Here is a 26020-nt window from a genome sequence, read left to right as displayed (position 1 = left end):
CCTGGCGCCTGCCAGCGAGGGCTGCACTGGAGTATGTGTGGGGAGAAGGTCCCTGGTCCCTGCTGGCCCAAGGGAAGGACACTGGCCTAGGGGACACTACAGCTGCACCGCCAGGGAGGGTAGGCAGCTGGGAGTGGGAGGTGGCATGAGCCTCCCTGCTCCTGTCACCCCCCCCCCCATCCCGACAGCGGGTGGCTGCAGCCAGGGGCAGGGAGGCAGCCCCCCATCCCAGCCAGCCTCCTGCAAGTGCTGGGGGCTGGCTCAGCCTGCGGGTTCCCTCAGAGCAGGTGGGAGCTGAGCGCTCTGCCCTATGACCTGATCCCCCCTGGGCCTGGCAGGGGCAAGCCAGCTGTCTCATGTCTGTCCAGGCCAGGCTGCCAGTACCCCATAGCCTCTCTGGGCCTCCGGCCCCACCTGCTCATTGGTCATGACAGCCCTCTCCTGCCCCACAGGGTTAGGAGGGGAAATAGGGTAACAGGTGTGAGGCCTGATAATTCCCTACTAGCTAGGGCTCTCCTTCACCCTGCCCTGGGAAAGGGGGCACGGGGGTGGGGGGTGCTGAGCCTGCTGCATAGGGGTGTGGGATGTGACCCTCTTAGCCCAGCTGCCCCACTGTCCTTGACCCGGTTGCATGTTGCCCCCCAGGGACCCTGCCGCAGAGTGGGGTGGGCACACTCCGGCCTGGAGTCCCCCACTGCTCCCTGTGCCTGGGGTGCCTGAGAGGCTCGCTAGCCATTGCTCTAGGCTCTGTGCCAGCAGCTGGCGAGGCTCCTCTGTGGGATGGGCCTGGCCTGGGAGAGCTGCAAGCTGGCTGTGGAGAGCAAGGGGGCAGAGAAGAGGCCTCTGGGTGAGCCTCAGGGGAGGGAGCTGATGGTTTCCTGATTCTCTGCTGCTCTGGGGGGAGGTTGGCTCCCTGTGGTAGTGAGTGGGGCCAGGACGGGCTCGGCCCCCTTCCTCCTGCTCTGGCCGGCCAGGCGCCACTTGTGTGCTGACAAAGGGAACAGCTGCAGTGGCCGAGGGGCTGGAATGTGGCTGGGCAGCAGGTGTGGGGGAGAGGCCGGACATCCCGGAAGTGGCATTGGTTTGGGGTGGCCCCTCCCGGCTTTGCAACTGACCCGGGGCTCACATCTCTCACCTGCTGCGTGGGGACGTCAGACCTTGGATCTCCGGCGCCCCTTCTCCGGGACACTTCCAGAGCTGCTGGCAGGGGGCAGGCGGGCCGTGCCCGGCACACGGCTGTGGGAGCCTTCCTGGAGACACAAGGACAAGCTGGCCCCTTTCTCTGTAGCGTGGGGGGCCGCTCGCTTGCCAGGATGACCTGGATAGAGCTCACTTAAATGTTTCCCCTCCATTTCAGCGGGCAGGGGCCCTGACGCACCTGGGTCCCTCCTATTCTCTGCCAGGGGCACGTGCTGGGTTCCAGACAGGTCACGCTGGCACGAGGAGATGGTGCTTTTTCTGGCCTTGGACTCCATGATTCTGTAGTGTGGCAGGGGCCTCAGGGTGATTGTGCAGAGCTTTGCCCCGCCTCAGAATAACGTGGGGTCTGGCCCATTGCTCATTCATCCCTGGTTGCTCCAAACAGCCCCAGCTGCTGCCCGGTTCCCCAGCCATGCGGGTTGGTGACATGCAGCATGCTGCCAGTGGGCCAAGGCGCCCTGCCAGGGCAGAGAGCGAGCGTAGGGCATGGGGGCTGCTCTAACTTGAGCTGATCTGCTGTGGGCCCCCAGGGGCTGTGCATCTGCTGGGGTAGGTGGAGTGCACCACATGCCAGCTGTGTGCCCCGGGGACTGCAGCGGGGTGTAGGAGCCAGGGACGCTCCCCATGGAAGTGGCGGGAGGAGCACGGGTTGTGAAGGGAAGGGTTTGGAGGTGGCACTGGAAGTTGATCTGTGTGCTCGGGGCTAGCGGGGCTGGAATGCTAGCCGCAGTGGCAAGCTCTTAGCAAAGCAGGGAGCCTGCCCCCCCGGAGCCTGCCCCCAGAGCCTTGCATGGCCCCCAACCTCTCTTTGGAAATAAATTTGCTTGGCCCCTGGATTCCCCTTCCCAAGAGGGCTGGGAACCATTGACCTGTGCCCAGCTGGGGTCCCTGCAGAGCTGGCTTTTGGGGGCGGGGGCTACCTTGGCCCAGATTCCCCTCACAGCACCTGCAGTGGGCAGTAGGGGATTGTGGGAATGAGCTGCCCAGGCCAGCAGGGACAGCCCTGCCCCAGGGAGCTGCCAGGCTGGGCAGGGGGACACCTGGGCTTGCCAGCCCCAATGGGTTGAAATCCTGAGGCCGGCCCCTCCCGCTTAAGACTTTAAATAATAAATGTTGAGTTCTCTTATTTTGTTCTTGGGGGGGGGGGTGTACACTCGTGGCTCTGTGTGTGAGAGTGGGGGGTACTGGCAGCTCTGCATGTGAATGTGTGTGTGCACTCGCGGCTCTGTGTGCTGGGGGGGTGCTGGCAGCTCTGCGTGAGCGTGTGCGTGCACTCACGGCTCTGTGTGTGCTTGTGGGGGCGCTGGCAGCTCTGCGTGTGTGTGTGTGTGCACTCGCGGCTCTGTGTGTGAGTGGGGGGTGCTGGCGGCTCTGCATGTGAGTGTGTGTGTGCACTCGTGGCTCTGTATGCTGTGGGGGCGCTGGCAGCTCTGCGTGTGCGTGCACTTGCGGCTCTGTGTGTGCTTGTGGGGGGCGCTGGCAGCTCTGCGCCTGAGTGTGTGCGTGCACTTGCGGCTCTGCGCGTGAGTGTGGGGGGCGCTGACAGCTTCGTGTGCACACTTGTGGGGGGGAGGAGGGGCGCTGGCAGCTCTGTGTGCACACACAATGCAGTACCGTAAGTCTAGGTTACTAGGACTCAAGTCAGCTGACCCATGTCAGGGAGCCCTGGGCTCGAGCATCTGCCCTGCATCTGAACCCCGGTGAAGGATTTTCTGACCTGTGCTTGGACCTAGGGATCCTCGTGTCCACGCTGCCGGGCATGGCCTGAGTGAGACCAACCGTCTCCCCCGGTGCCTAGCACCCCCCATCCCCTGCTCTGTCCACTCCTGCCCTAGAAGTGTGGGGCAGCATGGGAAAACTCGGCTCCCCACCCTGTCCCCCACCCATGGGCGCTGCTGCTGGCGCTCTGGAGCCCAGGTGCCGTGTGCCGAGCTGCTCTGGGGGCTGTCGCGGCAGCAGGGCTGCGCTGAGGAGCCCTGGGCTCTGGCCCGCTGGCAGGACCGTGCCCAGGGGCCCCATGCGGAGGATAACCAGGACACGAGTCTCCAGGGCCGTCCAACTATTCAAATGAAACTTGGCAACTCTCAGTGTTTTGGAACGAGTGGGGGGGGCTGGGTGTTTTGTTTTGTTTTGGGGTTTTTTGGTCCATTTGTTTTGAAGTTTAGTTTCGGAGAGAAAACGCGCCTCTCTCCTCTTCTTCCTTGCCCAAGCTTGGGTGCTGCAGAGCGGTGACGTACATCCCCAGGGCTTGGGGTGCAGTGTGCCCTGCCCCTGCCGCACCCCAGGAGACAGATGGGTAGAGGATCCCCAGAAGACGGTGGGGGAGTGTTGGGGCTGGCTCCCTCTCACTGCCCTGATGGAGCAGAGAGGGGACCGAGCCCAGGGGGGGTGAGATGTGCCGTGGGAGCAGGTGGAGGGGAAGCCCCCCAGGTGGTGAGAGCTGGGGGCGTTGCTGACAGCGAGCGCCTGTGGGTACAATACCCAGGGTGCACTGCTGTCAGAGTATCAGGCAGTGGAGACGGCCCGCCCAGCCAGCTATTATTGAATCGCTTGCTGATCTCCTGGGAGAATCAGCAGCAGCAGGGCGGGCTGGGTGGCTGGGGTCACCCTCTCTTGCCCTCCCAGTGAGGGGCTGGGGCCAGTGACTTTCCATGAGTGCTGTCACCCCCACTCCCAGCCCCTACTCGTGGGGACAGGAGACTGCCGCTGAGATAATGGAAAGTGAATTTGCCTGGCTCCGCTCCGTTATCACATGCTCGTTCTAATTCCGACTGCGGGGAATCTCAGTGCCCCGGCAAGCGGGGATCTGCCACCCAGCCCTCCCCTCCCCTGGGGGAGACAGGCAGGGCGCTCTGGATTGGCTGGGCCTGTCCAAAATGGGCTGCCTTCCCTTTTTTAGCCGTTAGGCAGGCTGTGAATTCCTGCTTTTTGGCAGCACGACAGGCTGGCCGCGCACGTGGGAGCTCTGGGCCCGCCAGGCTGCCCTTGCTGTGCAGTGCTCCAAACACAAGCTCTGTAATCCTTGGCAGCTGGGTGGCGCTGTCAGCCCGGGGAGGCTGGCGCCCTGAGGGCTGGGGCCCCCGCTGGCATGTGGCTCATTGCTCCTCCCGACCTGTGCACGGGGCGGCTTGTTCCCGAGCAAGCTGTGACCCATGCTGGGGGCTATGGCAGACCGACAGGATCTCTTTCTGCCCAGAGTTTGGTCCGATCGCCTGTTCTCACATGGGCCTGCCCCTGGCTCCCAGCAGCTTCCTTTACCTGCTAGCCTGCGTAGCCCGTCACCCAGGGGTTTAGCCGATCCCCGACGTCTGGTTGGGGGTGAGGTGTGGATGGGGCTCAAGACCTGGTTTGGTGGTTTGGCAGAGCCCTGAGGTCTGGTTGGGGGTGGGACACGGATGGGGCCCAGGATCCGGTTTGGCTCTCCCTCATCTGCCCGTCTCTCGTAGGACTCGCTGAAGCCTGCGTTCACAGTTACCAATTTGCCAGGGACGACGTCGACCATCCAGACCGTGCCCACCACCTCCACGTCCATGCAGGTCAGCAGTGGCCCCTCCTTCCCGATCACCAACTACCTAGCGCCAGTCTCTGCCAGTGTCAGCCCCAACACAGTCACCAGCGCCAATGGGACAGTGCTCAAAACCACGGGCACCAGCGCCGTGGCCTCCGGAGGGCTCATGCAGCTCCCCAGCGGCTTCACTCTCATGCCAGGTGAGTGCACGCCAGGGGTGGGGGGCTCTCGGGGACTGGCGCCAGGCCGATGGGTTGTGGGTGAAGTGAACAGGGCTGCCTTGCCCACAGCGATGCTGGCTGGGCCTGCTCTCTGCCCGCTATCCCTGCTGCCAGGCCCTTGCCCTGGGGGCGACCTGGGATGGGCTCTTGCTGCCTCCATGCCTGTGGTGGGGAGTGCAGGGATCCAAGCTGGGCCGTGCGGCTGTGTCCAGGCCCGCCCCTAGGAGGAAGCTCAGCACAAGCTCCGGCACTGGAGGAGGTAAAAAGAGCGGATTGTGATGAAGCCTTTCTTTCCCCCTCCTTTCGGCAGGTGCTTCGCTCCCTCCTGGGACCCCTACCATTCCTCTCACTCAGTTACAGCCGCACTCGCTGGCCCTCTCCAGCCAGCAGGGCCAGGCGGTCGCGGGCACAGCTGGACAGCTGCAGCAGGCACAGCAGACAGTCTTCCGCTTCCCTGCCACAGCCGGAGGGCAGATTGTGTCTCTGACAGGTCAGCGCTCGCTTCTCCTCGGCGTGCTCGTGGGAGCGGGGGAGGGCATGGCCCACGCCAGGCTGAAGGGCAGGAGAGGCTAACCCTAGGGCGCTCTGGAGGACAGCGCTTGCCTGCTGGCTGGCAGGGGGGCAGCATCCTAGACAAGTGCGGTGCGGGCTGCAGGGACGCTGCGGCCAGTGCTGAATTGATCCGTCCAGCTGGGCTCACGCCGCTCTGCAAGGCCTCCCCAGGCCAGGGGGCTGGGCACAGCCTTGTGGCTGGAGGGGGATGTCAGCCTGGCAGACTGTACAGGCCGAGTTTGACCGTGGAGACGGGGCCCTGGCAGCTGTGGAAGCTGGTGCAGGAGGAGGAGGGGTGTCTCAGCAGATTGCTGGCCAACCAGGTGCCTCTCTCCAGCCTTGGCGGTGGCGCTATGTTGATTTCGGGGAGCTGGGGAAGCCAATTGTCTCACTGGGGTGACTGAACTCCTTTTTAAAAGAACAGAGACAGCTGCCCCGCCAAAGGGGTGTTACAGGAGGTGATCTGTTAATAGGGGTCAGGCTAGAGGCAGTGGAGGGTCCCTGAACTCCCCTCGGCAGGTAATAGAGATGAGGCAGGGTCCGAAGTGGAGCGAGAATATACTGAGGGTTACAGAGCAGCGAGTCCCCAGAGCCCACTGGACATGCCTGCAAGATTGGTCTCGTTCCAAATCAGCAGCCAAGAGCAGAAGGCTCCTGAACCTACCGGCAGGGGCAGAAGGAGCTCCCCGGCTGGGCACTGCAGTTCGAAATCCTATCGCGAGTTGAGGAGTTACTTGTCACCAGTCAGGGGGATTCACCATTAGGAGTCAAGGTGGGACGTCCAGCTAAAAGCCATGCTCAAGTGCCCGGGCAGGATGCAGGAATGCCCGGGCGATGTTCTCGGGCCTGGGCTGTGTGTTTACAGTTGTCCTTTGAGCTGTTCTAGTACCTCTGTGCTTTGAAACAGGGACAAGGGAGTAGTCCTGGGGCTGGAGAGGTGCCTTTTGCTGCCCCTGTGACCGTTCGCCCGGATTCACTGACATTATAGTTCTCTGAAAATTCCCCTTTTCACATGCTCCGGACAGATTTTGTTAGAGGCTCAGCAAAAACCATCTCCAAATGCTCTGTCTGCTCTGAACATGCCACAGGCTGAGCCGGGCTTTCCCTGGAATTGCTGGGGACCAGACTGAGCAGAGCCAGTCTCTCCTGTGCCCTCAGTGCCCCCCCGCTGGTGCCCAGGAAGTCTGGAGAGGGAAGAGGAAGCAATTGCATTGCATTGACCCACATGCAATTGGGGGAGGATGGGAATAAAGCAGGATAGGAGGAGAAGGGGACATGCTATAGAAATGGTCAGGCTGGGGGGCAGGGGCAGGAAGAGTCTGTGCCCATGAGAGCACACATCCCTCCAGAGCCTGGTACCGAGCCCGGGATCCCCAAGTCCCAGCACTCCTCTGCTGTCAGCCCCGCTGGCAAAGGCGACTCTCCCTGGCGTAGAAGATAGCTTCAGTTACTCCGTGTGCTGGAGGTCTGTGCTGTGGATTGAAGGTTCTATCCCTGGAGATGACCCAGGCGGGCCTCAGCGAGGTTCCTGTTTGCTTTTTAAAAACACTGGAAGTCACATAAAACCCGGCATGAAAAGAATGGGAGCGAAGCAAAGTCGCACGCTCCAGCCCTGCCGAGTGCACTGCGGCATGTGCTGTGTGGGGCCACGCGTCGAATGATGAGGACACAAGGAAATCGTGAATCGATTCACCCCTTCCCAGGACGCACAAAGGCCGAGTTCACGTTGCGTAGGCCGCTGGAGAGCTGGCATTTCCCAGCGTCTTGACTTGGCAAGCAGAATGTTCTGCCAGGGTTGGTGTGTGCAAGGGGTGATGTGTAGCCTCGTGGTTCCAGGTAGAAGCCTGTCACTAACTGGCAGGGTTCAGAACATCCGTACTTGCCCGTTTTTGGTCTCCTGCCCTCTAGCTAGTCTCGGAGACAGGATCCTGGGCTGCTCTGAGCCGGCCTGGTAACTGCTGTGCTCTGTGTGTATCTTGCACAAACCGCACACGGCTCCTTCAGCGCCCCGCAGGTTAGACTGGAGGCCTTGTGCTGTGTCACACGGCTGCTCCCCGGCGCATCGGGCGTCTCCTTCAGCACCCGGAGGAGTACGGGGAAAGCCAGCTTCGTAGCTCTGTCCCCCTCGCATCCAGGGCCGTAGCGAGCTTCCCCCATCGGAGCGCAGAGAGCCTGGAGGAGGCTGGCTGTGTGGGGCTTACCTGTGGCCGTCACCTGGCTTGGGTCAGATGTGGCATCTGCATGTTGTTCAGCTAGTGCGTCTGCTGGGTGGTGGGTTTCGGCTCCGGCTCAGCACACCCTGGGCTGTGGCCTGTGGCAGGAGGTTCCTAGCCCCACCCCAGTTCGGTTCCTGATTGAGGCAGGGACTGGGATTGCTGCCATAGGGGTCTGGACCAGGAGCCTTTGAGGTAGCCTAGTGAGTAGAGTCCCAGTTGTGAGGGGGTCTTCCAAATCCTGCTGGGGTGGACATGGCAGGGGGCAGAGCACACGGGCTGGGCTCCCCCTTGGCCTCTCCATTGTCTGGGGTAGGCGAGGGCTGTGTGCCAAGTGGGGAGGGCGGTGAAGGAGAGGCCCTGACCCGCCCCCTCTGCGTGGCTGGCTCCGGGCTGTAACGCTTGGGGGGTTGCTGACATCAGGCTCCAGAGCTGCTGAGCCCAGCCAGGGAGTAGGCGGGAGGTCTGCCTTTCCTCTGGCAGGCGGGCGGACGCCATGCAGAGAGCAGCCTCTGCCACTCCCCGGCTGGGGGCAGGTCTCCTTCCTTTACCGTGTGAACATGCCCCGGCCCACAAAGTGGGGCCTAAATGCTCTGCTCCCCTTTCATCCTGCCCTGGGCCTGCAGGCGCAGGGGGGCGGGGGTGTGATGCGGGGCCGGCAGTTCCCTGCATTGCCTTTGGGTGGCAGCGGGCGGTGAAGGGCTCTCCTCTCTCCTCCTAGGAGGCACTGTGACGCAGCAGGTTCCTGTGCAGGCCATCCAGGTGCATCAGGCCCCACCGCAAACGTCTCCATCCAGCGACAGCAGCACCGACCTTGTCCAGACCTCTTCCAGTGGAACAGGTAACCTGCTCCTCGGCGGCTGGCTTGCTGCCCCTGGCCACTAGGCCTGGCTGTGGCTCCCTAGCCATGGAGGGCTGGTCTGCACCCTTCTCAGGGTGTCGGGAAGCATGTCACAAAAAGTGTTGTAGCTAGCACAAGGGAGTTCTTTATTATTCTTTGTCCGAACACAAAGAGGTACTGATCACAGAACTAAAAATGAAAGGTCTCCTAAGTCCAAATGATCGTCACTTAATCATATTTATAATGTGCAAGCAGAATAAAATAACAGACCAGTAATATATATATTCTGGGTGCTTTAAAAGATCCAATTTCACAAAGCTGTTTACGATCCACATCAGCTGGTTGGAAGAATTTTATTGGACCCCTGTGAATGATCATTGGGAATCATTTAAGAACACATTACTAGATGCCCAAAAAGTCTCCGTTCTTCTTTGAGTGCTTGTTCATGTCCATTCCAATCAGGTGTGTGCATGCCACGTGCACGACAGCGGGAAGATTTTTCCGCTAGCAGCATCCATAGGGTCGGCCTGGACGCCCCCTGGAGTTGCACGTTCATGGCGCCCAATATAGGGCCCTGCTGAGCCCCTACCCCCTCAGTTCCTTCTTACCGCTGGTAATGGCTAGCTGGAACGTCCCTCGCTTTTGCTTTTGCAAGTGCCTTTAGCAGCATCCTAACTATATACAAAATACCACAGTAGTTTTTGTTTTAAGCTAGTAGTAGTAGGCTAAGTCTTCGTTGTGGGGGTTTCCCCCACCGTCGGGGCATGCCTCGATTGCTGGGGTTCAAACTATGTGAAGTCTGCAGAAAGTTGATGCCAAAAAGTGACCCCCATGCTTCCTGTTTGAAGTGCCTTGGCGAGAGTCACCAAAAGGACAAGTGCCGCGTTTGTAAAGGGTTTTGGCCGAGGACCCTTAAGGATTGCGAGCAGAGGCTGAGGCTTATCCTCGTGCAGGCAGCCCTCCGCCCACAATCTGACCCTAAATCAGCAGAGCCCGTGCCGAGAGCCACCTCCGTGCGCAGCGCACTGGCGCCTAGAAAGGAGACTAAGGACTCCCAGCACCGACAGGGTGCTGAACAGAAGACTTTTGGCAGGTGCTGATCTGTATCCCCAATGCCCCAGAATTAAGAGACGAGAGAGAGGGCGCTGCCCCCCTCCTAAGCCTAAGGAGACAGTGGCAGGGAGACTTCAGCCTACTTCGGGCCCAGCACCTCCCAGGGGCTCGTCGACTCCTGCCCCGCAAGGGGTCCAGTTGAGTCTGGCCCACTAGGTCATGGCCAGGACATTCAACTGCCCTCCACTCCGCAGACTTTTGAGATGGCACAGGACCTTGTTCGCCTGACAGCTTCACCTTCCCCAAGGAGGGATGAGGCACCGGTGTCAGCCAGGCCACCTATTGCATCGAGGGGCAAGCCAGCGATGATGCCACGCTGCTCCCCATCTCCGGTGCACCACTCCCCTGGCGCCGACCACCCATGACAGGGGTTGGGGGGGTCCCCAGAGGCCTGGCACCGGCCAGTATCGCTCCTCTGTGGTCTACTTTTTCGGAGTCTGAGGTGGAGTCCTATCGCTCGGACAGGTCCAGCAGCAGGAGGTCTAGATCTAGGGGACACCGCCAGCCTCCTTTGGCGCCGTGGCCACCTCAATGGCAACCACCAACTCAGTGGCCCTTTTGTACTCCCGGGGCCTATCGTCAGGCCCGGGGTCCGAGCCAGGCGTGAAGATCCAGATTGGCATCAATCACATTGGCATCCATCTCCCCTTTGCAGCAAATGGCACTGGGTCCATCTCCGGCGACAAATCTCGCACTCCTGCCTGCCGCTTTGAGCGCCGCACTGACGATCCCAACACCATCGGCACACCAGCCCCTTAAGCACTGCGACCCCCTGGGTGCCAAGGGCAGTAACCAGGGCCATGGGCCGGTGGTTTCATCCTTGTCCTCCCCAGATGAGGCTGTTGCAGGCATGTCAATGGCCACAGCCTTGGAGGGCAGTAGGGTCCTACAACGGGGTGCAGGGTGGCCCAGAACATGGGGATCCAGGCAGAGGAATCATAGAATCATAGAATCATAGAATATCAGGGTTGGAAGGGACCCCAGAAGGTCATCTAGTCCAACCCCCTGCTCAAAGCAGGACCAAGTCCCAGTTAAATCATCCCAGCTAGGGCTTTGTCAAGCCTGACCTTAAAAACCTCTAAGGAAGGAGATTCTACCACCTCCCTAGGTAACGCATTCCAGTGTTTCACCACCCTCTTAGTGAAAAAGTTTTTCCTAATATCCGATCTAAACCTCCCCCATTGCAACTTGAGACCATTACTCCTCGTTCTGTCATCTGCTACCATTGAGAACAGTCTAGAGCCATCCTCTTTGAAACCCCCTTTCAGGTAGTTGAAAGCAGCTATCAAATCCCCCCTCATTCTTCTCTTCTGCAGACTAAACAATCCCAGCTCCCTCAGCCTCTCCTCATAAGTCATGTGCTCTAGACCCCTAATCATTTTCGTTGCCCTTCGTTGTACTCTTTCCAATTTATCCACATCCTTCCTGTAGTGTGGGGCCCAAAACTGGACACAGTACTCCAGATGAGGCCTCACCAGTGTCGAATAGAGGGGAACGATCACGTCCCTCGATCTGCTCGCTATGCCCCTACTTATACAACCCAAAATGCCATTGGCCTTCTTGGCAACAAGGGCACACTGCTGACTCATATCCAGCTTCTCGTCCACTGTCACCCCTAGGTCCTTTTCCGCAGAACTGCTGCCGAGCCATTCGGTCCCTAGTCTGTAGCGGTGCATTGGATTCTTCCATCCTAAGTGCAGGACCCTGCACTTATCCTTATTGAACCTCATTAGATTTCTTTTGGCCCAATCCTCCAATTTGTCTAGGTCCTTCTGTATCCTATCCCTCCCCTCCAGCGTATCTACCACTCCTCCCAGTTTAGTATCATCCGCAAATTTGCTGAGAGTGCAATCCACACCATCCTCCAGATCATTTATGAAGATATTGAACAAAACGGGCCCCAGGACCGACCCCTGGGGCACTCCACTTGACACCGGCTGCCAACTAGACATGGAGCCATTGATCACTACCCGTTGAGCCCGACAATCTAGCCAGCTTTCTACCCACCTTATAGTGCATTCATCCAGCCCATACTTCCTTAACTTGCTGACAAGAATGCTGTGGGAGACCGTGTCAAAAGCTTTGCTAAAGTCAAGAAACAATACATCCACTGCTTTCCCTTCATCCACAGAACCAGTAATCTCATCATAAAAGGCGATTAGATTAGTCAGGCATGACCTTCCCTTGGTGAATCCATGCTGACTGTTCCTGATCACTTTCCTCTCCTCTAAGTGCTTCAGGATTGATTCTTTGAGGACCTGCTCCATGATTTTTCCAGGGACTGAGGTGAGGCTGACCGGCCTGTAGTTCCCAGGATCCTCCTTCTTCCCTTTTTTAAAGATGGGCACTACATTAGCCTTTTTCCAGTCATCCGGGACTTCCCCCGTTCGCCACGAGTTTTCAAAGATAATGGCCAAGGGCTCTGCAATCACAGCCGCCAAACCTGAGGTACCACAGGAGGTGGTAGAGGATGCGGACCCCATGGTGGACATCCTCGCCCCCTTTGGACCCTCATGTATCGTGCTGCCACTTACTAAAACTATAAATGAAACCACAAATGCTTTGTGCCAGACCCCAGCCTCCTTGCCTCCCACAGCGAGGAGAAATGAAAAACACTATTTCGTCCCCTCCAAGGGGTATGAGTACTTGTACATTCACCCTCCGCCTAACTTCCTGGTGGTGGGTGCTGTGAACCAAAGGGAGCACCAGAGGTTCCAGGGACCCTCCCCTAAAAACCAGAAAGCCAAAAAGCTTGACTTATTTGGGAGGAAAGTCTACTCCACCAGAGGTCTGCAGCTCCAGATTGCAAACTAACAGGCCATTGTAAGCAGATACTCCTTTAACACCTGCGGAGTGATGGCCAAGTTTGCCGAGCCGCTGCCACCAGACTCCCGTTCCAAATTTAAGGCCTTGGTGGAGGAAGGCAAATTCATTTCTAGGGCCTCCTTGCAGATGGCTCTTGAGGGTGTGGATGGTGCCACCCATACCATGGCTCATGAGAAGGTCCTCTTGGCTTTAGGTCTCTGGACTACCTCATGAAGTCCAACAGACCATCCAGGACCTACCCTTTGAAGATCAGGCATTGTTTTCTGAAAAGACAGACAGAAGGCTGCACAGTTTAAGACTTGAGGGCTACCCTCAAGTCCCTGGGTATACACAGCCACCACACAATGCAGACATTTCAGGACAAAACCGTGGAGGAAGTTGCATCAGCAAAACTGACAAGACGGCTCCCAGAGGAGGATTAAGAGTGGCAGGAAGAGGCCACACCCATCCTTAGGTCAGGGCTCTGGCCAGACCAAGCTTTCTGCGGGCCAGAAACAGGCCTTTTGAAGGTGCACACAAGGACAGCATAGCAGATCAAGAACTGGATCTACCGCACCTTATTTTCTCATCCCGACTATCCCCTTTCTACCATGCATGGTCCCATATCGCTTCAGATCGCTGAGTGCTCCACACAGTAGAAAGGGGATACTCCATTCAATTCTGTGCCCTCCCACTCTTTCATCCCCCTTCCCCGTCCCTCTTCAGGGACCCCTCTCACAAGCAACTCCTTACACAGGAAGTGCACTTACCCTCCTAGTCCTGAGGAACCTCTTCCACTGCCCCTATTGAGAGGGGTAAGGGCTTCTATTCCCAGTATTTCCTAATACCGAAAGCCAAGGGTGGGCTCAGGCCCATCCTAGACTTGCGAGAACGCAACAAGTTTGTGAAGAAATCAAACTCGTCGGCCTCCATCATCCCTTCACTGGTACACCACCCTCAACTTGAAGGACGCGTACTTTCACATAGTGATAACTTTGTCCCACAGAAAATACCTCAGGTTTGTGGTGAACAGCACCCACTATCAGTTCACAGTCCTCCCGATTGGTCTGTCAACGGCACCTTGAGTATTCACCAAGTGCCTGGCAGTCATGACTGCGTTCCTGTGCAGGCAGCAGGTACGGGTGTTTCCGTACCTCGATGACTGGCTGATCAAGGGCTGATCCAGGGCTCAGGTAGAGAGGCAAGTTGCCTTCATAAAAGCGTCTTTCGACGAACTGGGACTGCTACTGAATGAGGGGAAATCGAAGCTGTCCCCGGTTCAGAGGATAGGATTTGTAGGGGTGGTACTGGATTTGACACATGCTAGGGTGTTCCTTCCAGAAGCGAGATTTCTAGCCCTGGGTTACATTATTCAAAGTCTTGGATAATTCCCCACCACCACAGCACGGAACTGCCTGAAACTTCTAGGACACATGGCTGCGTGTACCTACGTAATACAGCATGCCAGACTCGGACTTCGACCTCTTCAGTCATGGCTAGTGTCAGTGTATCTGCAAGTCTGGGACAGTTTGGACAGGATTGTAACCCTGCCTCACCTGGTACTCAACTCCCTCCTGTGGTGGCTCAACCTGCAGGTAGTAGGTGCAGGATCCCCTTCACCAGCCCTCAGCCGTCCCTCTCACTAGTGACAGTCATGTCAGACTTGGGCTGGGGGGCACATTTGGGAGACCTCAGAACACAAGGCCTCTGGTCTCGGGTGGATCTTGCTCTACACATCAGTGTCAGAAAGCTGAGAATGGTACGCCTGGCATGCCAGACTTTCCAAGCCCACCTAGCAGAGAAATGTGTATCAGGACAGACAACCCCACGGCGATGTTTTATATCCATGAACAGGGGGGTGCACGCTCCTCTCCCCTGTGCCAGGAAGCCCTCATGCTGCGGGACTTCTGTGTAGAGCACTCGATACACATGAAAGCAATGTATCTCCCCGGAGTATCGAACGAGCTGGTGGACCATCTCAGCAGGGCGTTCCACGGCCACGAGTGGTTTCTACTCCTGGACGTTGTGACCTCAATCTTCCATCGGTGGGGCTTTCCCCCGATAGACCTGTTCGCCACGCAACGCAACAGGAAGTGTCAGCGATTCTGCTCCTTCCTGAGTGACAGCCTCGGCTCCATCGCGGACGCATTCCGCCTCCCATGGAGAGGCCATCTCCTGTACGCGTTTCTGCCTATCCCTCTCATTCACGAGGTGCTCCTCAAGTTTCGGAGGGAAGAAGCTTCAGTTATGTTGATAGCTCCAGTTTGGACCTGCCAGCACTAGTACACATCACTCCTGGAAATGTCCGTGAAAACCCCAGTCACCCTGCTGCTCTTCTTGGACTTACTAACTCAGGATCACGGCTGTCTCCAACATCTGAACCTCGAGTCACTCCACCTCACAGCATGGAAGCTTAATGATTAAACCTGATGGAGCTTTCTTGCTCTGATCAAGGCAGACAAGTTCTCCTTGGCAGCAGGAAACCCTCCAGGAGAGCCACCTACCTTGCCAAGTGGAAGAGATTTTCAATCTGGTTGGTGCAGCACGTTTGTCCCCGACACTCGCCTTTATGCCACTTTATACTGGATTATCTTCTCCACCTCAAGCAGCAGGGACTGTCTACGTCGTTAATAAGAGTTCACTTGGCCGCCATCTCCGCCTTCCATCCAGGCGCAGAGAGACAGTCGGTCTTTGCCAACCCGTTGATCAGCCGTTTCCCTAATGGTCTTGACAGACTATATCCTCAGGTCTGACAGCTGGCCCCATCTTGGGACCTCAATTTGGTCCTATCCAGGCTTATGGGGCTACCGTTTGAGCCCTTGGTGACATGCTCCCTGCTCTATCTCTTATACAAGGTGGCGTTTCTGATAGCGATAACCTCAGCTAGGAAGGCCCTTACGCTGTGTTCCATAAGGACAAGGTTTAGCTCAGGCCTCATCCTGCTCTCCTCCCAGAGGTCGTCTCCCAGTTTTACATCAACCAGGACATAATCTTCCTTCCTGTATTCTACCCCAAGCCGCATTCCAGTGTCAGGGAGCAGAAGTTTCACTCACTGGATGTCCGCAGGGCACTAGCCTTCTATATCGAGAGAATGAAGCCATTCCGAAAGTCTCTGTCCAGTTATTCGTGGCAGTGGTGGACAGAATGAAAGGTCTTCCTGTCTCCTCTCAATGGATTTTTGTCATGGATCACGTCTTGCATCCGGGAGTGCTACAACTTGACAGGGGTGCCTGCTCCTTTGATCACCGCATGCTGTACCAGGGCTCAGGCCTCTTCAACTGCATTCCTGGCACAGGTTCCCACCCAGGAGCCAACAGATGCTGCTAGGGGAAAAATCTTCTGGCTGTCGTGCATGCAACATGCACACGCCTGATTGGAATGGACGTGAACAACCCATATTGAAGAACAACAGTTAAAAGAAGGCGAGTAACTGTTTTTTCCCCAATTGGGGGAAAAGGGCCAGACTGGTTAAAAAACTGATCTGACGTAGATAGGAATGAAGGCAGCTGTGTGGTTTTATTTAATTATATTTGTGACATGTTTGGTCACAGAGATCCCCTTGGGACTGTCAGTTGATGTGCTGAAATTACCTCTGAGCCCGTTTTCCCTGCCACCGTGGGACTTCAGTACCCTGTCTGCTGCAACACAGACCCGCTAGCCTGCTGCAACACAGACCCAGGGTCTGGGCCGCGCTCCCAAAGCTGCAGACTTGAATCAAAAACAGCTCAGCAGGTCACCTATTTCCAGCACCCCGACACTCGGCTCCCAATGGGATCCAAACCCCAAATAAATCCATTTTACTCTATATAAAGCTTATACAGGGTAAATTAGTAAATTGTCCATCCTCTATATCACTGATAGAGAGAGATGCACATCTGTTTGCTCCCCCAGGTATTAATCACTTACTCTGGGTTTATTAATAAACCAAAGTGATTTTATTAAGTATAAAAAGTAGGATTTAAGTGGTTTCAAGTAATACCAGACAGAACAAAGTAAGTCACCAGGCAAAATAAAGCAAAAATACGCAAGTCTAAGTCTAGTACATTTAAAACACTGATTGCAGATAATATCTCACCCTCAAAGATTGTTCCAATAAACTGCTTTCACAGACTAGACTCCTTCCTAGTTTGGGCCCAGTCCTTTCCCCTGATAGTCTGTTAGATCCAGCAGACATCTCAACCCCTGCTTGCCACCTTTCTCATGACTGGCAGCCGCCAAGTCCTGTTTCGCCCCCTTTTATAGCTTTGGCAAAAGGCAGGAATCTTTTGTCTCTCTGGGTCCCCACCCCTCCTGCTAAATGGAAAAATACCAGATTTAAGATGGATTCCATTATTCTGTGACATGGTCACATGTCACTGTAAGACCCCTAGTCTCCATTCCCCATGGGCAGGTAAACAGGAAGGTTTGCAGGTCAGTAAACCATTTACAACCAATTGTCCTAGTCAGTGGGAGCCATCAAGATTCTAAACCACCATTAATGGCCCACACTTTTTGCATAATTACAACAGGATCTCAGAGTTATACTTCATATTTCTAGCTTCAGATACAAGAATGATACATGCATACAAATAGGAGGAATATATTCAGTAGCGTATAACCTTTGTTATGATACCTTACAAGAGACCTTTTGCATAAAGCATATTCCAGTTGTATTCTGTTTACACTCATAAGCATATTTCCATAAAACATATGGAATGCAACATCACGTATATATTTTTATTTATATGAAAAATAAATGGAAGAAAGGGGAAGTTGATAGAAATGTATATAAATTAGGAATTATAGAAAATTGGCAAGGGAAGCAAAGGGACGCAGAAATCTGTAGCAGAGATAAGGACAATAAGAAGGAGTTTTTAAAATATATTAGAAACGAAAGGAATCCTGACAATGGTATTGGTCCATTACTAGATGGAAATGGTACAATTATCAAAAAATAACCCAAAAGTCAGAAGTGCTCAATAAATATTTGTTCAGTATTTGGGGAATAAACAGATGATATAGTCTCATCATCTAGGGATAACACACTTTCCATTTCACTAGTATCTCTGGAGGTATTTAAAAAAAAAAAAAACTATTAAAGTCAAGACATTTTGAAATCAGCCTGTCCAGATAACCTGCATTCAAGAGTTTTAAAAGAGCTGGCAGAGAAGCTTGCTGGACCATTAATGTTAATTTCCAATAAGTCTTGTAGCTCTGCGAAATTTCCAGAAGACTGGAAGAAAGCTAATGTGTTAGTTTTTAAAAAGGTAAATGGAATGACCCTGATAATTATAGGCCTGTCAGCCTGACATCTATCTCAAGCAAGATAATGGAGCAGCTGATATGGGACTTGGTTAATAAAGAACTAAAGGAGGGTAATGTAATTAGTGCAAATCAGCATGGGTTATGGAAAGTAGATTCTGTCAAACTAACTTGATACCTTTTTATATATATATATATATATATATATATATATATATATATATATATATATAATGAGATTTCAAGTTTGATTTGATAAATGTAATCGTTTTGACATAATAGACATAGACTTTTGTCAGGGGGTTGACTTGGTATCACATGGCATTTTGATTAAAAAACGAGTGATATAAAATGAACATGGCATACATGACATGGACTAAAAACTGGCTAACTGATAGGTCACAAAATAACTGTAAACAGGGACTCCTCGAATGGGTGTGTTTCCAATGGGGCCCACATGGATTGGTTCTTGGCCTTAGACTATTTAACATTTTTTTCCATGACCTGGAAGAAAACATAAAATTATCCCTGATAGAGTCTGCAGATAACACAAGCTTGGGGGAGGGGTAAATAATGAAAAGGAAGGTCACTGACTGGGCGTGATCTGGATCGCTTGGTAAGCTGGGCGGAAGCAAACTGTATGTATTTTAATATGGCGAATTATAAATGCATATCTCTGGGAACAAAGAATGCAGGCCACACTTCCAGGATAGGGGCCTCTCTCCTGGGAAGCTGCGACTCTGAAAAGGATGTGGGGATTGTAGTGGGTAATCAGCTGACCATGAATTCCTTGAGTGACGCTCTGGCTAAAAGAGCCAACAGGAGCCTGGGATGGATAGATGGGAATCCTGCGTAGGAGCAGAGAGGTTGTTTTATCGCTGTGTTGGGCACTGGTGTGACCGCTGCTGGAATCCGGTGTCCAGTTCTGGTGCCTACAGTTCAGTAAGGATGCTGATAAATTGGGGAGGGGTCAGAGAAGAGCCACAAGAATGATTAAAGGATTAGAAAACTTGCCTTAGAGTGATAGACTCAAGGAGCTCAATCTGTTTAGCGTAAACAGAAGGTGAAGGGGTGACTGGATGACAATCTACAAGAACCTTCACGGGGAACAAATATTTAACAGTGGGCTCTTCAGCCTAGCAGGCAAAGGTCTAACATGATCCGATGGCTGGAAGTTGAAGCTAGACAAACTCAGACTGGAAATGAGGTGAACGGCTCACCCAGGGCTGTGCTAGATTCCCCAGCACTGGCGATTCTTCAGTCAAGTTTGAGTGTTTTTTCTAAAAGCTCTGTTCCGGGAATGATTGGGGCCAGTCTCTGGCCTGTGCTCTCCAGGGGGTCAGACAAGGTGATCCCAATAGGCCCTCCTGGCCCTGGAATCCAGGATCCCCAAACCTGCAAACACCAAGCCAAGGTCACACGTAGAAAAAATCCCAGCCTGGGAACGCCCGACTGATGCACCCTGCTCTCTGCTCCAGAGCAACAGCCGGAAATCCCTGAAATCTAATGCAGGCAATTCACAGCTGGGCATGGATCCTCATGGGCCAGCTACTCCAGGGGTGCAGGCAGGCCCTGCTGGGGCAGGGGGCATGGGGGCTCTGCAGCGCTTGTCCTGCCTAAGGAGCGCTGTGGAGGGGCACTGCGGGTGCAGTGCAGTGTGGGGGGAGGGACCCTGTGGGAACAGTGCGGGGGGGGCTGCAGTTCATGGTCTCCTCTCTCGTTCCCCTGACTAACGCTTGCTCTGTTTTCCTGCCAGTGACACTGCCAGCAACGATCATGACTTCGTCTGTGCCAACCACAGTGGGAGGCCACATGATGTACCCCAGCCCTCACGCCGTGATGTATGCGCCCACCTCAGGCCTGGCGGACGGGGGGCTGACCGTCCTCAATGCCTTCTCCCAGGCATCCTCGGCAATGCAGGTCTCCCACGGGCAAGTCCAGGATCAGGGTAAGAGGGCTGCTCCCCATGGTGCGCTCGGCTTCCCTTGTGCATGGCCTCCCACCCCCCTGCCGTGCATCCAGCCCCCATTCATTCTGGGTTTAAATGAATTAAAAAGCAGGACCATAAAGCAGCATCTCCGGATGACTCTTCCCTAGCAGTGGGGGCTAGATGTGCCAAGAGCCATCTGTGACCCCAGGGCCATTGAGAAGGGTTGGGGAGGGCAGCCATTTTGAAAGAGGGCTGCTGTTGCGTGGGGTTGGGTGAAGATTTTTTTACCTCAGCCTCTGCCACAGGAGAAACATTCAGGCAGGCAGAGCAACAGCAAAAACTGACCCTCAGCCCTAAGAGACGTTGTCAAAACTGACCCATTGCCCCAGACCTGCTCACCAGGGATGGGAGGTGGGGGTGGGAACGCGGGGGGCAGGAGCAGGATTTGGGGAGAATGTGGGGGCCAGGGAGGAGGGGGAGGGAGACTTGGGGGATGTGTGCAGTGGCACAGGAGGGGCATTTGGGGGGTGCGTGTGGGGGCAGGAGGGGGAGAGATTTTGGGGAGCACATTTGCGGGTGGGAAGGGGATTTAGGGAGGGTGTGCAGGTGACATGGGGAACAGAAAAGGAGGGGGGATTTGGGGGTGCACATGGGGGGAGGTGAGAAACAGGAGGGAAGAGAGTTTGGGGGGGCACAGGCAGCTTGGGGTGGACACTGGCTCCTTTGTGCTGCCTTGGTGATGGAGAGCAGCAGTAAGCCCTGCTGAGCTGGCCTGCGTGTTGTGGCCCCTTGGTCTGGTGTGGAGCGGGGTGATGCAGCCGGTGCGCGTGGCTGAACCGCCTCTCAAAGGCTCGACAGCTGGTGTTTCGTGTGGCCCAGCCTGCCACCGCATCCTGGGGTGGAGGATCTAAGCACTGACTCTGTGTGGCAGGTGCTGTCCCCCAAGTGTTCCTGACAGCCCCATCGGGCACCGTTCAGATTCCAGTCTCAGCTGTCCAGCTTCACCAGGTAGGCACAGAACAGTTCGGTGGGTACCTCGCTTGCACCTCCCACCCGGCCTCTCCCCCTCTGCAGATGCGTGCAGGCTGCTTCCCCTCTCCCTGGCCGCAGGGATCCCCAGGGGTCACTGGTAAGGGGGAGTCCCAGCCATGCCCTGCTGGAGGGAGGACATGAGAGAAGGCACTGTGCCGGGTGAGCTCTGAACCTAGGACGGGAGGCGCTCCGAACGCAGTCAGCCTCTGCTCTGCAGCGCCCCCAGCCTGTGGGGAAGACGGCCGCAGCCTAGGTGCTGGGCCGCAGAGGACCAGAGCCTGGGCCGCTTGGTGGCAGCAGGGGTGGGGGAGTTGCTCTTTCTCCCTGCTGTTAGCAGCCAGGGTTCCCCTCCCAGCCCCAAAGCATTGCTCTGCCGGCTGGGGAGGCCTGGCATTGGCCCCCTGTGCAGTGGGTGAAGCTGGCAGGCTGGCTCTCCGGGTGGGCTTGTACCCCAGATGGCCCTAGAGCCGCAGGCCCCGTGACGCTCCCCGGTGCTCTCTCCTCCCCTCTCTCTCCAGATGGCCGTCATTGGCCAGCAGTCCAGCAGCAGCAACTTGACAGAGCTGCAGGTGGTGAACTTGGACACGTCCCACAGCGCCAAGAGTGACTGAGAGGCCCTGTGGTGCCCCGGCCTGGGAACTGCGGCAGCTGCTGCCCGCCGGGTGCCGTCTCTGGCCCGTGGGCTGCGCAGCGTCTCGCCGGCCCCAGGATCGGCAGCGATTCCCTCTCGTACGGACGGCGTCGCTTATTTATTGTTGCCTTTTCACGTTTCCTTCACACACACACACGCATGCACACACGGGGCGCGGGGTGGAGCTGAGCCGGGGCTGGGCTGCGTTCGGACGCTTTTCTCACTCCAGCCAAAGAAACTCGCCTCTCGAGGGGAGGGCTTGCCCCGCCGTGTCAATAAACAGCCTGGTGTCTGCCCCGGCTCTTTGCTGTCCAACCGGGCGTCTCCAGCTGCTGTTTGCCGGGAGTATTAGCACCGAGCTGGGCACCGGCCCGGCGACCTGACAGGAGCAGCCCCCACCGAAGGAGCTCTCTTCCCAGGCCCAGTTCTCACTCCCCTCTGCCCATGTGCCAGGGAGGGGTAGGGCAGGTCCAGGCAGCTTACCTTCAGCATGACCCAGTAGCAGGCTCCCTCCTGCAGACGGCAAGCTGCTCCAGGGGGTGCCCCAGGCTGAGCCTGCTCCCCTGCCGAGAGGGATGCAGGGGCATCAGCATCTTCCCCAGCTGCTCTCCTGCCGGCAGGATGGGCTGGCCAGGACCTTCTCCGGCCCAGGTGGCAGCACGGGCCCCGGGGCTCGGCCTGCCTAGCAGAAAGCCCCCCAGTGGCGGTAGTGCTGCACCATGTGCGAGATACTGCCCTTGCCTGTAGCCTGGCACTGCTGGGACACAGGAAAGCAAGCTCTTGGCGCAGTCACTACAGCCCCACTGTCCCTGTGCAATGCCTCCTTGGCCTGGTGGGTGTCCCCAGGGGCCAGGGCGCTGTCCCAGCACCATCCACGAGGAGCGGGGCTGGAGGGGCGCTGCTTGGGGTTGATGCTGAGAGGAACCGAGTTGGAAGTAAATGGCAGTTTGCATGTCCTGTGATAAATGTCTCTTGTTCCGCCTGGCCAAGGCAGTTGCTTTTGTGCCCCCTGGACACTAGCGAGCTGCCTGGGAGCAAGGTAACCTGGGCGTGGGTCCCTGCCCTTCCTTCTCAGAGAGCCCTGCAGCCTGTGGACCTAAATCATCTCCGCTGGCTCAGCCAGGGGCCAGCATGTGCTCTCGTTCGGGTGCCAGGGCTGGGAGGACCCAGGGATGTGGCGGCTGGATTGCTGTCTGCGCACCGCAGTGCTGCCTTGCTTCGGCTGGGGGCGCTATCTGTGGCCGGGCACAGTTCCTGCCATGGTTAGTGCTTTCCAAAGCACCATTTCAACGTGAGATGGAGAAACCAACTGAAACGTTAAAGGGAAAAACTACAGGGCCCCGGAGCTGCTGCGCAGCCTGGCCCAGGAGGCAAAAAGGGGATGGCACGGATTCCTTCAGGCCTCCGGGAGGGGAGGTGGGGTGCCCCAGAGGGACAGTGCTGACCTCGGTAGGCGCTTAGTTGGTGTGGACGCAGCAGGAGGGGGGACGGCTTCGCTCGGAAGGAGCGTCCTGTCCTGCTGGGGAGAGGAGAACGTAGGTTGCAGTGAGCGGCTCTTTGGGGAGAGAGGAGGCTGCTGACTCCTTAGGGAACGAAGCAGCTACTGTAACTTTTTTAAATTAAAGACAAGAAGCCTTGAAAAAAAAAAAAGACTTTATTTTTCTAAGTGTTAAACTCAGTATTTATGTAATTCTCAAAGGAATTAAAGTCCAGCTCCTGTACAGTTTTCATGGGGTTTGTACCACGGTGGGGGGTGGGGGGTAGGGACAGGAAGGGGCCTTGCTTTTTAATTTGTATTGTAACCTTGGACATGGTTCCTCCAGCATTAGCGTTTAAGCTGCCCCCCCGATGTGCCCACAGGTGCTAGGAATTGAATGGGGGCCAGCTCAGCCATTCCTGCCGGTTCTGAGCGTGCCTGCGTCCTTTGTACCAGTCTGGCCGCACTACTGCCCTGGCTTGGCCTGCGTGGCGGGCAACAGTCGAGCCTCTGACCCCCAGAGAGCAGGGAGGGGCTGCTGGGCTGGCTCCTGCTGAGATGGGTGCAGGGAGGTGGGGGGGGACAGGGCAGAGAGTTCACACCCCTGTGGGGGAAAAGGGGAGAGGCTGGTGTGAGGTGCCCAAGCCCTTGAGGGCCCTGTCTGGTGTCGGCTGGGCATGCCTCGCTGCACAGCTGGATTTGGAATGGTGCCCTCAGAGCTGAGAAGGGGACAGGGCCTAAGGGGGTGTCTGCCCCTGGCACCCCACTCCCTAAAGCTGCTGTCAGTCTGGGAAACAAGTGCCTCCAGCAATGTGTTTTGAAACCGCTCCAGGAGAAGTTTCCAATGTCCCTGCGAAGCCTTAATTCTCCCTGAGCTGGGCAAGAGGCCAGCACCCTGTCCTGGGTGGGTGAGACACTGGAGTTTCAGGCTGCTGGCTCTCCTGTGCCCCCGGGGCCATTCTCTGCCCCTGGCCCCCCTCCCAGTAACACTGGCAGATATGGCTCTCTCCCCCTCCCGCCTGCCGCTTTGAGGAGCGGGGTCGGCCTCTCGCCAGCTCTCTCCTCGTGCTGTTCCCTGGTGAGCTGGCAGGTCCCCTGGGGAGTGTGGACATGCTAGGACCAGTCATTCCTCTTAGTGCTGGGGAGCTCCCCGGAGCCTTTCCTCCAACCCAGGCTCTCCGCTCCCCTCTGTCTGCGCAGCTCCTGGCTCCAAGCAGCGCCTGACCCGCTGTGGGGCCGCGTAACGTTGGGGGGGTGCGCAGAGCCCAGCCATGGCTTAGGACGATATGCCCAGGTCTCTCTGTGGTACAAGGCCACTTTTCCAGCAGCAACTTCCCCCTAGTGTTGCTAACCAGGAGTCAGCCCAGGGCAGGGAGGGAGTCTGGAGCTGTTGTCTGGCCTTTCCCCCTGGTTTTTCTTGGGCTGGTGCTGTGAAACTGACCCCCTGGCCAGAGCTGGAATGAGTTGGATTAAAGCCCCCGTGCAAGGTCAGGAAATACTCCCCCTGCCCTCCAAAGGAAATGCAGGTTAAACGCTAATGTTGCATTTTATTTAAAGTGCGGACTTGTCAGAACACTTGTGTATCAGGGATGAAATGGCATTTATTGTGTGGTGACCTTTTTAGTTCCTTTTATTGATTGTTTTGGGGTTTGTGTGTGCGAGCGTGTGCTTGGTTGTGTGTGTGTGTGCGTGCGTCCGTGTGTGTGATGGTTGTGGGGTTTTTGTTTTTTTGTTTTTTTGTTTTTTAAACGTTTCCAGGGTTGTGTTTCTGGAAGGATGTGGAAGTAATCACAGTACTATGTACAGAGCTTTCTTTTGTATTAAAAAAAATACTCTTTCAATAAATGTATCATTTGTGCACAGATTGGGTGGTCGTGAGTCTGCTTCTAGGCACTAGGTGCTTAAAGGAGAACAACCCAGGGGAGGGGCTGAGATGTGCATGATGTATGTCGTTCCCAGTTGTAAGTGACTTCACACAAGCAGAAATGGCTTGGTTATAAATTAAAGAAACAAACTGGGTGCCCAGGCCAGATGGCAAAGGCTGACTCACTAACACAGCCCTCTGAAAGCCAATCAGCCAACCACAGATTCAACACCAGCCTCTTCCACGTGTTCCGCTGCACCTGGCCTGACAAGTGAACATTTGGGGGGAAAAAGTTTTAGGATTGATTGCCAATGATTTGAAGGTCTGCTCTGTGTCCCTTGGGAGCATGCTCTTGGGGTTTCTTGGGTAGGGCTCGTGTGTGGAATTTTTAATAACAAAGCAAGGACGTTCCAAGACACACAACCTCCTTGAAATGGAGTGAAGGCTGGGAGTATTAGTAACATAAGAGTAAACCAGGGAGTTATAATTCTTACTAACCCAAGCACCGTGCACCCAGGAGACTCAGAGATGAGGCTGCAGTTGAAAGAAATCCAAACTTGTAATGCTCTGGGAAAGCACCACGAAGGCACCCAAACAACCTTGACTCTGCCCCCAAGTCAGGCCATTCAATAACTGCCATTGTGACTAAGCTCTTTAGTGACTGAGGTTCCAGGTTAGACTAAACTGATTTTTATTGCGACAGTAAGGTTTTTTTCCTTCCATGAGGTCACTGCAGGGCAGAGTTGTAAATTTGGCATTTCCTGACTTTTGAGTGCTGGCCTTTGCTCCACATTCTGAATGGAGGAGTTTTTTGTATATAATTTCCAAGGGTCTTTTAAAAGAAACTCTAACGCCCTCACCCCACCATGATCCTGATTAAACCTTCAGTGTGGCAGCGCAGCCCCTGCCCACGTGAGTTGAAAGATTAGGTGTAGTAGCTGCCGGCGCGTGTAGGCTGTTACTCTCTGTGGCCCAGCCACAGGGGAGTGTGTAGCACACTGAAACAGCAAGGTACAGCGGCAAGAGGAGCCTTGCTTTAAAGACAGCGAAGCTGGATCTGTAGCCACACTACCTCTCAGAAAGACGCTGCCACAGCTAAGTGGTTGTCTCTCCCATATTGATCACCTGGAGTCTGTTCCCACTGTGGCCAAGTGTGAGGGCTACGAGCCACAGACGTTATCTCAGGTTTATGCTAGGCCAAGACCACTGACTAGGAAAGTTCAGGAATGAATAATTATCGATGCAGTCAGAAGACATGAGCTGTGAAATCGTAGTCCCCCATCTGGTGCACTGTTCCTGAACCCCATGGGTAGCTAAGTGGCTGAGGAGCCATTTTGTCTGTGTCCTGACTGGAAGAGAGCCGTGTGGGATGGTGCTTGTGAAGTACTCATT

The 26020-nt window shown here is 55.8% G+C and overlaps 1 protein-coding gene across 1 annotated transcript in view; it reads left to right on the top strand.

Moving 5' to 3' along the window:
- The window catches only part of SRF (serum response factor), a 37544-nt gene extending 12916 nt beyond the window's left edge, over nt 1-24628 (top strand). The window contains exons 3-8 of the mRNA XM_038396469.2: nt 4647-4908; nt 5240-5419; nt 8416-8535; nt 19451-19642; nt 20556-20632; nt 21175-24628. Of these exons, the coding sequence (XP_038252397.1) occupies nt 4647-4908; nt 5240-5419; nt 8416-8535; nt 19451-19642; nt 20556-20632; nt 21175-21267 (924 nt within the window). The 3' untranslated portion in view covers nt 21268-24628. The remainder of the gene's footprint in view (nt 1-4646; nt 4909-5239; nt 5420-8415; nt 8536-19450; nt 19643-20555; nt 20633-21174) is intronic.
- The last annotated feature ends 1392 nt before the right edge of the window (nt 24629-26020 follow it).

The sequence above is a fragment of the Dermochelys coriacea genome, chromosome 3, assembly GCF_009764565.3.
Source record: "Dermochelys coriacea isolate rDerCor1 chromosome 3, rDerCor1.pri.v4, whole genome shotgun sequence".
Classification (NCBI taxonomy): Eukaryota; Metazoa; Chordata; order Testudines; family Dermochelyidae; genus Dermochelys; species Dermochelys coriacea.
The sequence above is the reverse complement of the archived record's forward strand: the minus strand, read 5'-3'. Positions and strand labels throughout refer to the sequence as shown.